This window comes from Chinchilla lanigera, unplaced genomic scaffold, assembly GCF_000276665.1.
Source record: "Chinchilla lanigera isolate Chin_1 unplaced genomic scaffold, ChiLan1.0 scaffold00009, whole genome shotgun sequence".
Lineage (NCBI taxonomy): Eukaryota > Metazoa > Chordata > Mammalia > Rodentia > Chinchillidae > Chinchilla > Chinchilla lanigera.
Window position 1 is genome coordinate 24,205,752 of NW_004955410.1, and position 14,842 is coordinate 24,220,593.

General features: G+C 39.4%; 1 protein-coding gene across 2 annotated transcripts in view; it reads left to right on the forward strand.

Annotated features, from left to right (window-relative positions):
- Dnah11 (dynein, axonemal, heavy chain 11) overlaps positions 1–14,842 on the forward strand; it is a gene marked incomplete at its 5' end in the record, with an annotated part of 307,294 nt that overhangs the window by 160,419 nt on the left and 132,033 nt on the right. For both annotated transcript variants that reach the window (XM_005377377.2, XM_005377378.2), the window contains 3 exon segments: positions 410–583; positions 12,077–12,281; positions 13,863–14,028. In XM_005377377.2, the coding sequence (XP_005377434.2) occupies positions 410–583; positions 12,077–12,281; positions 13,863–14,028 (545 nt within the window).

Here is a 14,842-nt window from a genome sequence, read left to right on the forward strand (position 1 = left end):
TGAATTTGCACAAAAATTGGTAGAAATGAGCACCTATTTTTTGTACCATTGTGTTGTAGAACCCAGCATCGTAATTTGCATGGCAATGCACGGTTAGAGGAAATAACCTAACTAGGGCATGCCCTACAGTTCCCCTGACTTTACCTTGCTTTTTAAGATGATCAGTCCACTAAATCTGTACCTCATAGCTTTATGGAACAAAGCTTTGTGCCTCTATGATAGTGTCACTCATTACAATAATGTCGAGTTCTTTTTCTTGGTGCAGTACTTGGTTCCATATCTGGACTTTGCTCAATGGTTTTTTTGTGTGTGCACTGCAAACACTGGGTTGAGCAGGATTTGGAGGGGCTTTGTGTGTTTTGAAAATTACCTTTAAGTCTGCAATAAGGATTTCTCTTGTTCTCCTCAGCTTTCTGATTATCAAGCTGACTTTAGTCGATGGTGGCATAAGGAGATGAAAGCAGTGAAGTTTCCGTCCCAGGGAACAATCTTTGATTATTATCTGGACCACAAAACTAAGAAGTTCTTGCCTTGGGCTGACAAGATCCCCCCATTTACTATGGATCCAGATGCTCCTCTACAGGTAGGTGTGAGGAGCACCAGTATTCTAGCCACACTGTGCTCATCTCAGCCCTTCTTAAAAAGCCGTCTGTCTGTCTTGCCAGATAGAGAAATTATTGTGTTGGCGCGCTTGATGTGTAGCATGTTTCCTTTGGAGAAAATAATTTGAACTATAGGAATGTTTAGTGAGATGGCTTATATTTTTGCAACCTCCTTCTTAAAGACTTTATTTCAACTTAATTCTGTGGTAACAGCTTTCTTTACATTTTCCTAGAAACTTTGCAAGTTGTATTAATTCAGTGATTCTTCTTTCTGATCTTATGTAAATTCCCTCAGCAGTATTTTTCATATGTAATTTCTTTTATCCCCTGCCATAAAATGAATGTGTTTAATCCCCTGAACTTATGTGTTTCAAATTCCCAGGGCAACAGACTGACAAATCCAAACGAATTGTCTTTTTCTTCATTGTTTCTCTTCTTAGATTATCCACCTACTTTTGTCCTAGACCGAGTGACCATCTTATTCGACTTTAGTCTTCTTTCCTTTTCATTCTGTTTCTTTCTTCACATCATGCCATTCTGATTCAGTTTGGAGCTTAGTTTTCTTTTTTAATTTTTTATTGTTTATTGGTACAATCTATATGTCATAATGATCATATTCATCATAGGGAGTTTGTGCCTGTATATGCTATGTATTAATTCCTCTTCTTTTCCTAACCCCTTCGAAACCCTCGACACTCTTTCCCACCTTATTTACAAAGCTTTCTTTCCATTAGATCCTTCGTTGTCATTTCTTTTCCTTTTTGCTTCTTTCCTCTCCAGCTCCCCCTCCCTAGTTCCTCTTTCTTTTTGAAAAATTTATTACTATTTCACAATATGCAAAGGGCTCTTTTTCCCCACATCCCAGTCAGTATTTCTTATTGGCTGATTTCTTGATGATAGCCATTCTTTCTGGAATGAGATGGAGTCTCAGTGTTGTTTTCATCTTTCAACTAATCAGTGATGTTGAACATTTTCTTATCTATTTATTTGCCATTTGTACTTCATCTGAGAAGTGTGTATTCATCTCAGATGCCCATTTTTGGATTGGGTCTTTAAATTTGGGGGGTGGGTCTGACTTTTTTCAATTCTTTATATGTTCTAGATATTAGTCCTTTGTCTGAGGGACAGGTGGCTAAAATTTTTTCACACTCTGTGGGTTGTCTTTGCACTCTGTTGGTGATTTCTTTTGCTGTGCAAAAGTTTTTAATAGGATGAGATCCCAGTTGTTGATTCTTTGTGTTATTTCCTGTGATTGGGGTTTTATTCATGAAATCTTTGCCAACACCTATGTCTTCAAGAGTTCTGGCTATTTTCTTTCTTTTACCCTTTTCTCTCATCCCAGTTGTTCCTTCCTTTGAGCAATTTCTTTCCCTTTCATAATATCTATTGTACATTTTGGGTTTTATTTACTCTTTACGGCTGATGTCCAATGGTTTATTGAAAGGAAGAATTAATGCCTAATTTTTTTTCTTTTTGACCAATTTTGCATGCTTATATCTGGTAATCTGAATAGCTAATTTGAAGACAACAGTATACTATATAACAACCATTGGTGAATTCCTATCATCTTGTCTGGTGAAGTTCTGTATCATTTCTAATGTTTTTTTGTTTTTATTTTTTTATTCTCTTTAATGGTTTGATCAATCTTGCATTCTTACATCTGGTAATCTGAGCAACTTCATTGAAGATTACAGTATGTAATATAACAACTACTGTTAATTCTTATCACTTTGTTCTGAAACCCTGTATCATTTTTATTGTTTTTGCTTTGTTTTGTTTTTGTCTGTGTTGTTGGTATTGTGCTGTTGTCCTTTTTTTATTATTCTTTTTTTTAAAAAAAAAAGAGTTCTGCCTATTTTCTTTTGCAGCATATTGTATTTTTATTTTAATATTTAGATCTTTGATCCATTTCTCTTTCAGTTTAGTGCTTGGTAGTAGACATGGGTCTGGTTTTAGTTTTTGGGTATAAGGAAAGCGATTTTTTAAAGCACCATTTATTAAAGAGACTATCTTTATTCCAGTGAACATGTTGAGCCCCTTTGTCAAAGATAAGATGGCTGAGTGCATTTGGAGTTGTTTCTACATCTAATCTGTTCCATTAATCCTCAGATTTTTTTTTTTTTGCCAGTACCATGCTGATTTTATCATAGGAGCTTTGTAGTGTAATTTCAAGTCATGATACCCCATGCCTTACCTTTATTGCTCAGAACTGCCTTTGCTATTCTAGGTCTCTTCTGGTTCCAGATGAATTTTAGGAATGTTTTCTCTAGTTTTGTGAGATACGCTAATGGTATGTTAATTAGTATCACATCAAATCTGTATAACAATTTTTGAACTATGGCCATTTTCATAATGTTGGTTCTTCCTACTCATGAGCAAGGGACGTCTTTCAATTTTCTGATATCTTCCTTGATCTCCTTTTTAGAATACTGTAAGTTTCAATGTATAGATCTTCTACTTCCTTTGTTAGATTGATTCCTAAGTATTTCATTTTTTTGGCTGCTATTGTGAAAGGTGTGGTTTCCCTAATTTCTCTGTCAGTGAATTTGTTGTTTGTGTACAGGAATACTATTGATTTTCAAATGTTTACTTTGCATCCAGCTCCGCTAATGAATTTGGTTATTGAATCTAGAAGTCTTTTGGTGGTGTTTTTGTGGTCTTCTATGTAGACTATCATGTCACCTGCAACTAATGATAATTTAATTTCTTCCTTTCCTATCCTTATTCTTTTTATTTCCTTTTATTATCTAATTGCTCTGGCTAATGCTTCCAGAATTATGTTGAATAGGAATGATGATAGTGGTTGTCTTGTTCCTGATTTTAGAGAGAAAGCTTTCAATTTGTGACCATTTAGTATGATGCTGGCTATTGGTTTGGCATAGATGGCTTTTATCAGACTGAGATAAAGACCATCTATTCCAATTTTTTGTAGGGCTTTTATCATGAATGGATGTTGGACTTTGTCATATGCTTTTTCTGCATTCTATTCAGATGATCATGTGGTTTTTTCCTTTGGCTCTGTTGATATGGTGTATTATATTTATTGATTTGCATATTTAGAACCATCCTTGCATTCCTGGGATGAATCCTACTTGGTCATGATGTATTATTTTCTTGATAATTTGCTGCATTTTGTTTGCCAGTATCTTATTCAAGATTTTTGCATCTGTGTTCATTAGGGAGATTGCCCTATACATTTCTTTTTTGTTGAGTCCTTCTCTCATTTTGGTATCAGGGGAATACTTGCTTCCAGGAATAAGTTTGGGAGTATTTCTTCCCCTTCAATTTTATTAAAGACTTTCACCATTAGTGACATTACATCTTCTAAATCTCTACATCTTCTAAATTTCTTGTAGAACTCAGCAGTGAATCCAGTAGGACCCAGACTTTTCTTTGGTGGTAAATTTTTAATTACATTTTTATTTCATTGACTCATACCAGGTTATTTAGAATTTTTATATCCTCTTGATTCAGTTTTAGCAGTTCATATGTATCTAAGAATTTGTTTCCTTCCTCTATGTTTTCTATCTTAGTAGAGTACAGGTTCTCAAAGTAGTTATTGATGATCTTCTGCATTTTTGCAGGACCCATTGTGATTGTACCCTTTTCCTTCCTAATTGCTTGAATTTGAGTCTTTTTCTCTTTTTGATAAGAGCAGCTAAGAGTTTATCAATTTTATTTAATCTTTCCAAAAACCAGCTCTTGCATTTATTGATTTTTTTCTATTGTTTTCTTAGTTTCAATTGCATTAATTTCTGCTCTCATTTTTATAATTTCCTCCCTCATATGAGGTTTGGGTTTGATTTGTTCTTCTTTTTCTAGTTTGAGCTTTAAGATTCAGTTGTTTATGTGAGATCATTCTGTGTTCCTGATATGAGAATTCACTGCCACAAATTTCCCTCTTAGGGCTGCTTTCATTGTATCCCATAAGTTCTGATAAGCTGTATCAGCATTATCATTTAATTGTAAATACTGTTAAATTTCATCTTTAATTTTCTCTGTGCCCCATTGGTTTTTCTGGAGGGTGTTATTTAATTTCCAGTATTTATGTAGTTTTTGTGCTTTCTCTTGCTGTTGACTTCCATTTTCATTGCACTATGGTCAGATAATATGCATGAGATAATTTCAGTTCCTCTGCATTTAACTAAGCATGTTGTATGGGCTATTTTAGAAAATATTCCGTGTGCAGCTTAGAAGAATGTGTATTCTGATATTGTTGCAGGGAACACTAGATAGACATCTGCTAAGTCCATTTGTTTGCAGGTTTGGTTTGGTTCCAATATTTCTTTATTTTCTGTCTCGTTGATCTGTCTGATTGTTACAGTGGGCTGTTAATGTCCTCCATTACAATTGTGTTAGTGCTTATTTGATTTTTTATTTTTGTTATTTGTTTTATGTAGTTGAGTATGCTAATATTTGGTGCATATATATTTTTGATTGTTAGTTCTTCTTGGAGTTATCCCTTAACAAGTATGTAGTGACCAACTTTGTCTCTTTTTCTCAGTCTTAGATTGAAGTTATATTGTCTGCAAATAGAAGAGCTACCCTGCTTTTTTATGGGTCCCTCTTACACAGAGTATTTTTTTTCCATCCTTTGACTTTTCAGTCTATGAATTTCTTTTTGAGTTAAATGTGTTTCATGTAGGTGCCATGATTCTGATGAGATTTCCCTCTGGATGATTTGTTTCTTTAACTGCTTTTAATTTCTGTTCTTGTGCTGAATTTCTGGAATCTTGATTATTATATGCCTTGGTGTAGATTTATTTTGGTCTTGTTTATTTGGAGTTCTATATTTTTAACTTATTTGTATGTCAAATTCTTATTTGTATGTCAAATTTATCCATATTTGGGAAGTTTTCTGCCATTACTTTTGTGAAGAGGTTTTTTTAATGGTATTTGAGCTATCTACAGCTTTCTCATTGACTACATGTTATGTTATTCTTTTTTGCTTCATCTTTCAGCTGTTGGATGGATTTTTCATAGTCCCTTGCTATTTTTAAGATATCTTTTTTTTTTTTTTTTGCGGTCACTAACCTAAATCCTGTCTTCTAGATCTGCTATTCTATCTTCACCCACATTCAATCTGTTGCATATACTTTCAGTGGAGTTTTTATCTCCTGGATTTCTATTTGGATCTTTTTCATGGGTTACATTTCTTTCCTAAGCTCCCCTATTTCTTTTTAATCTATGTCTACTCTAATGTCTTTCATTTTGATTTTCATCCTTTTTTATCTGTGAGGTGGTTTTTTCTACAGTTTCATCCATTTGTTTTTTCACTTCTACTATCATTTCACAAAGTTACAGTGGGTGGCTTCCAATTTCCTCTATCTCATTGTGCTCTGAATTTGTCCTGGGTCAGCTGGAGGTCTGGGGTTGCATTTTGTTTCTGGGTCTTGTTGTTCTTTTTAGTTTCTATTTTTTATTTTGTTTTATCTGTGTTGATGATTATAGATTTTTTACAGTAGATAGCTTTATTACTAATATCAAGGCTTCCCTAGGAAATGTCTGTTCCTCAAGGATGTCTTCTAGTTATAGGTAGTTCTTATCTTTGTGGTTATCCCAAGAACCTACCTTCCCAATTTATTAAGGATGAGAAGTTGCTGTTTGGCTCAGCACCCAGTTCTTTGGTACTGGACTATGAAGATGGTTATGACCCCATACATTCACAGTGTTGTCATACAAGAGAGAAAAACTAATTATAACAGGTATGACATCCCAGCTAACGTAGTACATTTGCCAATAACAATAGCATCAAGCATAGTCTAGTTACTGACAAACTGTGGTAACTATAGGAGCAAGTTTTACAGTTATATAACAAAGTCCAACATATACCAGGAACTTTTATGCAATGATTTTTCCCTTCGTAGAGTGATTTTACTCTGGGGGTGGGATTTGAGAGGGATGGGGACAAAATAGTGAGATGAATGTGGATAAATGTAATAAAAGCAAAGCTAGAGGGCAAAGGATGATGAACCAAGTTTTGGGAAACTGGAGAACACAGAAGAGCAAGGATGGAAGAGAAAGCAAACGAATATTGAAGCAAAGCAGAATGAGATGAGACAATGTTCATTACATGAAAATATCATAAAATCAAGAGAAATAGTTGAAAGAGAGAAAAAAGATGAATAGAAGAAAACAAAAAGAGAAACCTAAATAGTGGAAAAACAGACAGAAAAAGGAAAACCAAACAATGAAAAATATTAAAATGCTTCTGATATCAACACTTCTGTGGTACTGTCCACAGTGGATCCCAGAAATATGCTGTGTAGTCCTGCTCAATTTGCAGTAGGATTTGTGTCGGTTGTGGGGCTGATCTTGTTGTCTGGATGTGGGGCCTGGGACTGGTCTTAAGGTGACAACATTCCAGATGTCTCCTTGCCATGATTATCTCCACGGTGCTGTCCTTGTTGCTCTGACACCCAGTAGGGAAATGCTGGAGTTGCTCCCAGACCTGTGCACAATTGGCTCCTTCTAGACCTTGCACAGCTTCCTCTGTTCCATACCACTGACTCCTCTTACACGCTGGTCATTGGGTGGGGGGTGTGCCCTTGTCCTGCTGCAGGCCAAGGCTTCTTCCGTGCCTATGCCACTGGGCCAAGACCACTGTGCTGGTTGCAGAGCAGGGTGATGTTTCCAGTCCTTTGTATTTAGGGCTAAGACTGGTTTTTGGTTTTTGGTAGTCACTGGCACAGAGTCTAGGTGATCTCAGCTCCTACCTCTCAGCAGAATTCCCCTGCTACCTATCTGCCCTGCCGGCAGTCTACTGTGACTGGATGTGTCTTCCCTCATTCCACTCTGAGAAGGGATGAGGGACTGTTCTGCTACTGGAGTTCGCCCTAAGCCCTTTGAGATAAAATGGCGGCCCTGCCTGCCTGTTTCCATTTCCTGTGTCTGTGTGTCAGAACACAGCCCCGGTTCATCTTACTCACCAACTGCTGATTCTTTGTGGCCCCTGAGAAAACAATGTCTCTAATCCTACTGCTGCTTTGAACTTTTCCCCACTGCCAGGCTGCTGGTCTCTTTTTTTTTTTTTTCTTTTTTTTCTTGAGACAAGGTCTCACTATGTAGTTCAGGCTGGCCTTGAACTCACTTGGAGCCCAGCTGGCCTGGAGGTCACAGTGATCTTCATACCTTAGCCTCCTGAGTCCTGGGACTGCAGGTACACACACCACACCCTCCCCTGCCCAGAATTTACTTCACTTTCACTTACCAGGAGGTAGCTAACATCAGATAGCAGAAAACCCAGGACACTAATTTCCTGGAGTTACCATCACACAAAGTAGCACAAGCTAGGCGGATGAAATGACAGGAACTTGTTGACTGTCAGTTCTGGAGGCTAGAGGTCCAAACTGCAGGTTTGGCAGGATCAGTTCCTTCTGAAGGCTGTGAATCCCTCGCAGTTTCTGATGGTTTGCCAGTAGTCTTGATGTTTCCTGGCTTATGTCAGCTTAACCCCAGTCTTCACCTGGCAGTTGCATGCTTTCCCCACCCCTTCCCTTCTTCCCACTCGTGTGTGTGTGTGTGTGTGTGTGTGTGTGTGTTCATATCCAGCCTATTTACAAGGACTCCAAGCACATTGGGTTAGGAACTTCCTCTGCTTACAGTAACTTGCTAGAATTGCCGTAACAAAGTGTTACACACCGGATAGCTTAAACAATAGAAATTTATCTCCTGGCAGTTATGGAGGCTAGAAGTCCGATACTGACTTGTGGGCAGGTGTCATTTTCTTGAGGTCACTCTCCCCAGCCTGTAGATAGCCCTTGGACTCTCCAATCTCATGCCTGAGTTTTTTTTTTTTTTCTCCTGAGGACTCCAGTCATTCTGGGTTAGGACCCACCCCATTTTAAGTCAGTCACCCCTCTTTTATAAAATTTACTTTTTATTTTTAAAAGAAGAAAAAACAGAATTTCAAAACAAGGTAATAGGAGAGTAACAATAATTAATACATTCCTATATTGTTATCTTCAGAGTAGTTACTCAGAGTACAAGGTATAAGCATGAGATATTGTTCAAACAGTATTAGCACAAAACTTTCCTTTCAGTGAACTAAGAGAAACTACCAATATAACTATCTTGTTTATATTTTCTTCCTTTTCTCTTCCTTCCTTTCCCCTTTCCTCCATCAGTTGCTCTTCTTTTGAACAGTTTCTTCCCAATTCACAATATCTGTTGTACATTTTGGGTCCTATTTACTCGTTCAGCTTGTCACGCTGTCACCCCTCTTCAAGGCCCTGTGTCCAACAGTCACATTACAAGAGTCTACAGGTTAAGGCTTCAGCATGAGTTTTGGGGAGATACAGTTCAGCGAATAATAGTCTCCCCTCTGGGCCCTCAGAATTCACCTTCTAGTGTGCAAACTACATTCACCTCGCACAAGAGTCCAGAAGTCTCAGCCCATCCCAGCATCAACTCGAAGCCCAAATCTCATCCAGTATTGTCTCAGGTGTGGGTGAGACTCAACTCCTCCCGAGGCACAGTTCTTCCCCAATGTGAATCTGTAAAACCAGAGACATTACCCGTTTTCAAAGTCCAATGATGAGAGAGTCGCTGGATAGGTATTTCTGTTCCAAAGGGGAGAAATCGGAAAGAGGTTCTAAGTACAAAAGTTCAAAACCTAATAAAATAAATTTAATGAGAATTTTATGCCTGAAAATAATCCCCTTTGGCTCAGTGCCCTGACCTTCTGGGTCGCCTCCTCAGTCTGAGGTGGCAGTTCTGTCCCTGAGTCACTGGGTGGTGGCATTCTACCTCACTAAAGTCAAAGTAGCCCTACTCTAGATGCTGGGGAAGTAGCCTGCTCCCCCAGGTCTGTGAGTTGGGTCCCTTGTGGAATGGTAGCTTTTTTTTTTTTTTAATGTCAGAATTGCCTCTGGGACCCTTTTCTTGAAAAATAAAGAATTTGCTGCCAGAGAGATGGCTTAATTGCCCTGTCCTGTAGCATCCAAGAAGTGCTTTAGCCTTCTTTGCTCTAGTCCCTGCCTGTCCTCTGTGATCCAAGCGAGAGCCAGTCCCCTTTGAGGCCTGTTCCCCGGTGACATACACTCCACCTCTCTCAAAGTTTCCACCACCTTCCTGGGCTGCCACACTGGGGACCAACCCTTCCACACATGCAACTTTGAGGATCACTCATCCAAACCATGACAGCTGGTGACTCGATCCGGGTGGGGACTCTGCCAGAAAGGAAGAAGCAGAGAAATGGGTGACAGAGCAGCCAGTGAAGTCTGCTACAACTGCTTGATCTATTCTGAAGTCTCACTTGTTCACTGTCTCTAGAATTCAGCAATATTACCTTAGTAGTTGGTAGCTGAGAACCTGTATTCAGCCAGAAAACACCAAGGACCTAAAAACTGGTATCATGAGGTTGTCATACCTGATCAATAATATCTGTTATGAACAGAAAACCTACAAAAGCTTTGTAGTTGTACTTTACACACAGTTGTACTAAGTGTGGTTATTTGATTTTTAGTGTCAACATATTGGAGAAGAACCACGGGGAGTCAGTAATAATAACTGCAAATAGTAATATTACATTACTGTACATCAGGGCCTTTTCTAAGTGCCTTCTGTGGATTAATTAATTTTTAAAACAATCTGATAAGGCATGGACTCTTACTAACCCTTTATAGAAACACAGACAGTAAGAAATGTGTCCACAGTTACACTGGTGGTAAATGCAGAATGAGCAGTGGTCCTGGTTTGCCCAGGACCGAGGGAGATTCCACAAAAGATGGCTCCGTATTCTTAAACTGAGACATCTTGGACGATCTGAGAGGAGTTGGTCATGCTGAAGCATGGAAAGCAGGATGTGAACCTGACCGGCTGGCTCTGGAGTTCGTGCTCTGAAGAGCATTCTGTGCAATGAAAAAGATGCACTCAGGCTCCAGACAGACTGGTTGAATTCATGCGCCACCACTTCCTGGTTAGCTATGACTTTGACCAAGTCCCTTATGCTTTCTAAGCTTCAATTTCATTCTCTCTAAGGTAGAAATAATAACAAAAACCTCCTCAGATGTTCACTCTGAGTACCTGTCTGTGTGAACCACAGTGCGTCAGTGCTGAGCGCAAAGCCACAGACTCTGCCCGCAAGTGTCCGTTACTGGGTTATTGGTGTTAACGTGTGAGGGAAAGAGCTGAGCGCCAAAGTCAAAAGCAAATAATGGCGACTAAGAGCAAGGAAGGATGAAACAATCTAAACTGGCACTCTCAGTTTAATCATGTACAGGTGCACATTCCCTACCCTGAGTGTGATCAGTATGTATATCTAAATTGTACCAATGAATTTAATTTAAAAAGTAAAAAATAGAAAGGTCTAGGACAGTTCATGTGGCACAGAACTGTCCATAGGCCTGAGAATCACAGAAGTAAATGGACATTTTGCGTACATGTGCATATCACGAGCTGGATCTGGAATAAACCAAAAAGCGTTCCATTGTGTTATTTGCTACCCAAGTGGAGAAGAACCATATCCATTATGCTTACGTATATTTCTTGTGAACAGCTTCTACAAATAGTAAGCATGCCCACTTTTAAAGTTTTGACCACCAAGAAATACACCCAGCCTGTCAACTGTCTTTTAAGCATTGTGCAAAATTCTATTTCCTGAATAGCTGCATCTACTACCCCTCATTCTGCTCTTGTATTTTAATGTGTTCCAAGAGTCTAATTTTTATCTCTGTGTTCTTTATTTTATTGTATTCCTTGAAGCCACTTCAAATTTCTTGGGAAATAATGTCATATATGAATAGTCAATTTCAAAACATAAAAAACGAGCTTTTATTTTTAACAAGGCAATGCACAGTAAGTTTCAGTTGTGCTTTGAACTTGACTATGCCAGTATTTCTCCATAAACTGACCTGTGCCCACACTGAATAGTTTAGCATAGATTGTGCCATTTAACCTTACTAGGTCAAGGGAATGCTCACAACTGTCATCTGTGTGTGGCTTGATTTTTCAAATATTTTATCAGGTGCTGAAGGGTGGTAGATGGCTATTTATATATTCACTGCATTCTCTTATATGCTTAAGATGAGGTCAGGGAATATATTCTAGGATAGGCAGTCTTGGGGGCTAGGACTTGGATTGGAAAATATAAACCAGTTGGTTACACTATGATACTTAATGGCATTACCCAGGTGTTCTCCTTATGATGTGACAGCTCAAAACCAAAACAGGTAAAACCCTCTTACTGGGTATTAACTTGACCTGAGAATTCTTTAGACCTCAATTCTAAAGTGACTGTGAGGGGCTGGGGATTTAGCTCAGCGGCAAAAGCGCCTGCCTGGCAAGTGCAAGGTCGTGAGTTCGGTTCCCAGTACCGGAGAAAAACCAAAAAAAAAAAAAATTAAAAAAAAATAAATAAATAAAGTGACTGTGTTGGATCAAATATAAAATTTTGAAAAAAAATTAAAATAAAATTTTGGAATGTGTGTGTGTCTCTCTCTCACTGAGATTTCTTTCATTCTTTTTTCCTCCAGAGAGTTCTGGTTCACACATCAGAGACAACTCGCCTTAGATATTTCATTGAATTGTTGCTTGAAAAAGGAAAGCCACTCATGCTAGTTGGAAATGCTGGAGTGGGAAAAACAGTCTTTGTGGGCGATGTACTGGCAAGTCTATCTGAGGATTACATAGTGTCCCGTGTACCTTTCAACTACTACACAACGTCCGCAGCCCTGCAGAGTGAGTGCGCCTCCTGTTTATATACACAGGATTCCAGGCACGAATCAGATTTACAGAGTGTTTATTAGTGGGATGAATAGAAATAGGTGTAGTTGCCAGTGTATTCTGAAAGAAAGGATTTCAGAAAAAAGAGGTCATGCGCAGGCAAAGAAAAGGTTTAGGATGGAAAGATCAGCTTAAGCAAAGACATGAAGGAGAGCAGACTGTGGGACATGCTGAGTGGATGGAATCTGTGCAGTAATAGAAGCACAGTGGTCATGTGGAAGGAGAGGAAAGGCAGGAGTGCTAAGCGCAAGCTGTGCAGGTAGAGTGGCCAGCTGTTCGGTTTGCCAAACACCAAGGGGTTTTCTGGAACTTAAGACATTTAGCTTGTAAAGCTGGGAGAATCTTGGGCTAACCTGCCACAGCCAGCCCCATAATTATAAAGAAGGCTGAGATACAAGCTGAGGAGACTGAATTTGCTTGGGTAGGAAGAGGTGAGCCATTGGCAAGAGCAAGGAGCTGGCCATCTGGGAGCTGGGTTTTGGGAGGAGGAGCCCAAGTGGGGAGAGAGTCCCTCTGAGTATGGACAAGCTGAAAGTAATGTAGCCCAGGGCCACCCTTCTGGAAAGGGAAGTGACAAGTGGGGAACATAAAGAAATGACAGAAGATACCATGTACAGACAGGAGATACCATGTACAGGTTGGATGGACAGGGGACCAAAAGGGGGAGGTTCTACTGAGTCTCTGCATCTGGCAGACTGGAAGAGTGTGAACCCCATAAGCAGGAGCTCAGCGAGCAAAATGAAAGCGGTAGTCTAGGAATGGAAGGAGAGGATGTTCACATGAGTCCAGAAAAAGGCGAATTTGGTGTTGGCCCAACATCCAAGTGTTCGAAAAAGTGTTTATTCATTGTCACCTTCTTTTTTCATTTGGCTATCCATTTGTTTACCAACAAATGGCTGATTTGTCAGGGTCGTCATCAGGATTACAGAAATGAATCTTGGCCCCAGGATAGCAGCAGTCTCTCTGAAGAGGGCTTGTGTAAGTAGTTAGTATGTCTGAGCTACACAGTGTTCAGGTTTTTCTTTGCCCGCCATGCTCAGATGTGTGGGCACATGAAGAAATAGAACTCTATGTACACATAGGTAGTGGACACACACTCTCCTCCTGTATTTTGTGCGCCAATGGCCCAAGGCAAGAGGTGTGGGAGACTTTCTTCAGCTGTTCTGCACTCTCCTGAGGGATGACCGAAGAGGACTGACAAGCCAGGTTGTGGCGGGACTGTGCAGGCTGCTTGTGCCGGTGGGCACACGGGTCCTGCTGAGGTCAGTGGGAGTCTGTGCAGTGTGGGTCATGGTGTATATATTGAGGTCTCCAGAAAAGGAGAGTTAGAGTAGCCTTTGGCAACAGGTTAGAGATCAGCAGGAGAGGCTGACATAGAAGATGACCGGAAGTACATTTCTGGTATTAAACGATAGGCAGGTGACACCCGAAACCGTGGATGAATGAATCAACAGAAGAGGCCAAGAATAGGAGAAAGCAACCAAGGACAAAGTACACATTCCGTCACTCACTGGTGGAAAAAATTATATATTCTAGGAGTTCTTGAGAAACCTCTAGAGAAAAAAGCTGGTCGTAACTATGGTCCAGGAGGAAATAAAAAATTGGTTTATTTCATTGATGACATGAATATGCCTGAAGTGGATTCATACGGCACTGTTCAGCCCCACACTCTGATTCGGCAGCACATTGATTATGGACACTGGTAAGCAGTTCTCTGTGTTTTCTTTTCTGCCCTCATGTAATTACGATTATAGATGAACATTTTAAGATGCAATTGTCCCCAGCTTCATACTCTTCTAGGGCAGTGTTTTCTGAAATGGAGTTTGGGTTTACTTTGTATTCCTTGGCACCACCTTCAGTGGAATTGTTTCCCTTTGTATCTTTGGAGGATGGGACTGAAAAGCCTAGAAGCCTAGCTGTCCAGAAATTACATCTTCTTTAAGAATTCACTGTCACTAAATTATTAAGAAGAAGTTTGACCTTACTTTGTAGGACGGCAGCATTTAGCAGTATCTGAGCACTGCAGTCTGCAGTGTGCACCACTGAATATAGGGCATTTAAAATGACACTGAGAGTCCATCTGAGCCCAAAAGAATGGCCATCAAGAAATCCAATAATAACAAATGCTGGTGGGGCTGAGGGAGAAAAAAGGCCCCTTCCACGTTGGTGGGGAGGTAAACTAGTACAAGCCCTAGGAAAATTCTTCAAATAACTAAAACTAGAAACTTCATTTGACTCAGCTATTCCCCTACTAAGTATCTTCCTGAAAGAGTTCAAGACATCATATTACAGTGATATATTCATATCCATGTTTATAGCAGCACAATTCATAGTAACTAAATCTTGGAAGTAGACTATACAGTTTTCAACAGATGAATGAATAAAGAAGGTTGTATCTATATACACAATGAAATACTACTCTGCCGTAAAGAAGGATAAATTCAAGACATTTGTAGGAAAATGGATGCACCTTGACACTATAATGTTAAGTGAAACAAATCAGATGTACAAGCCTA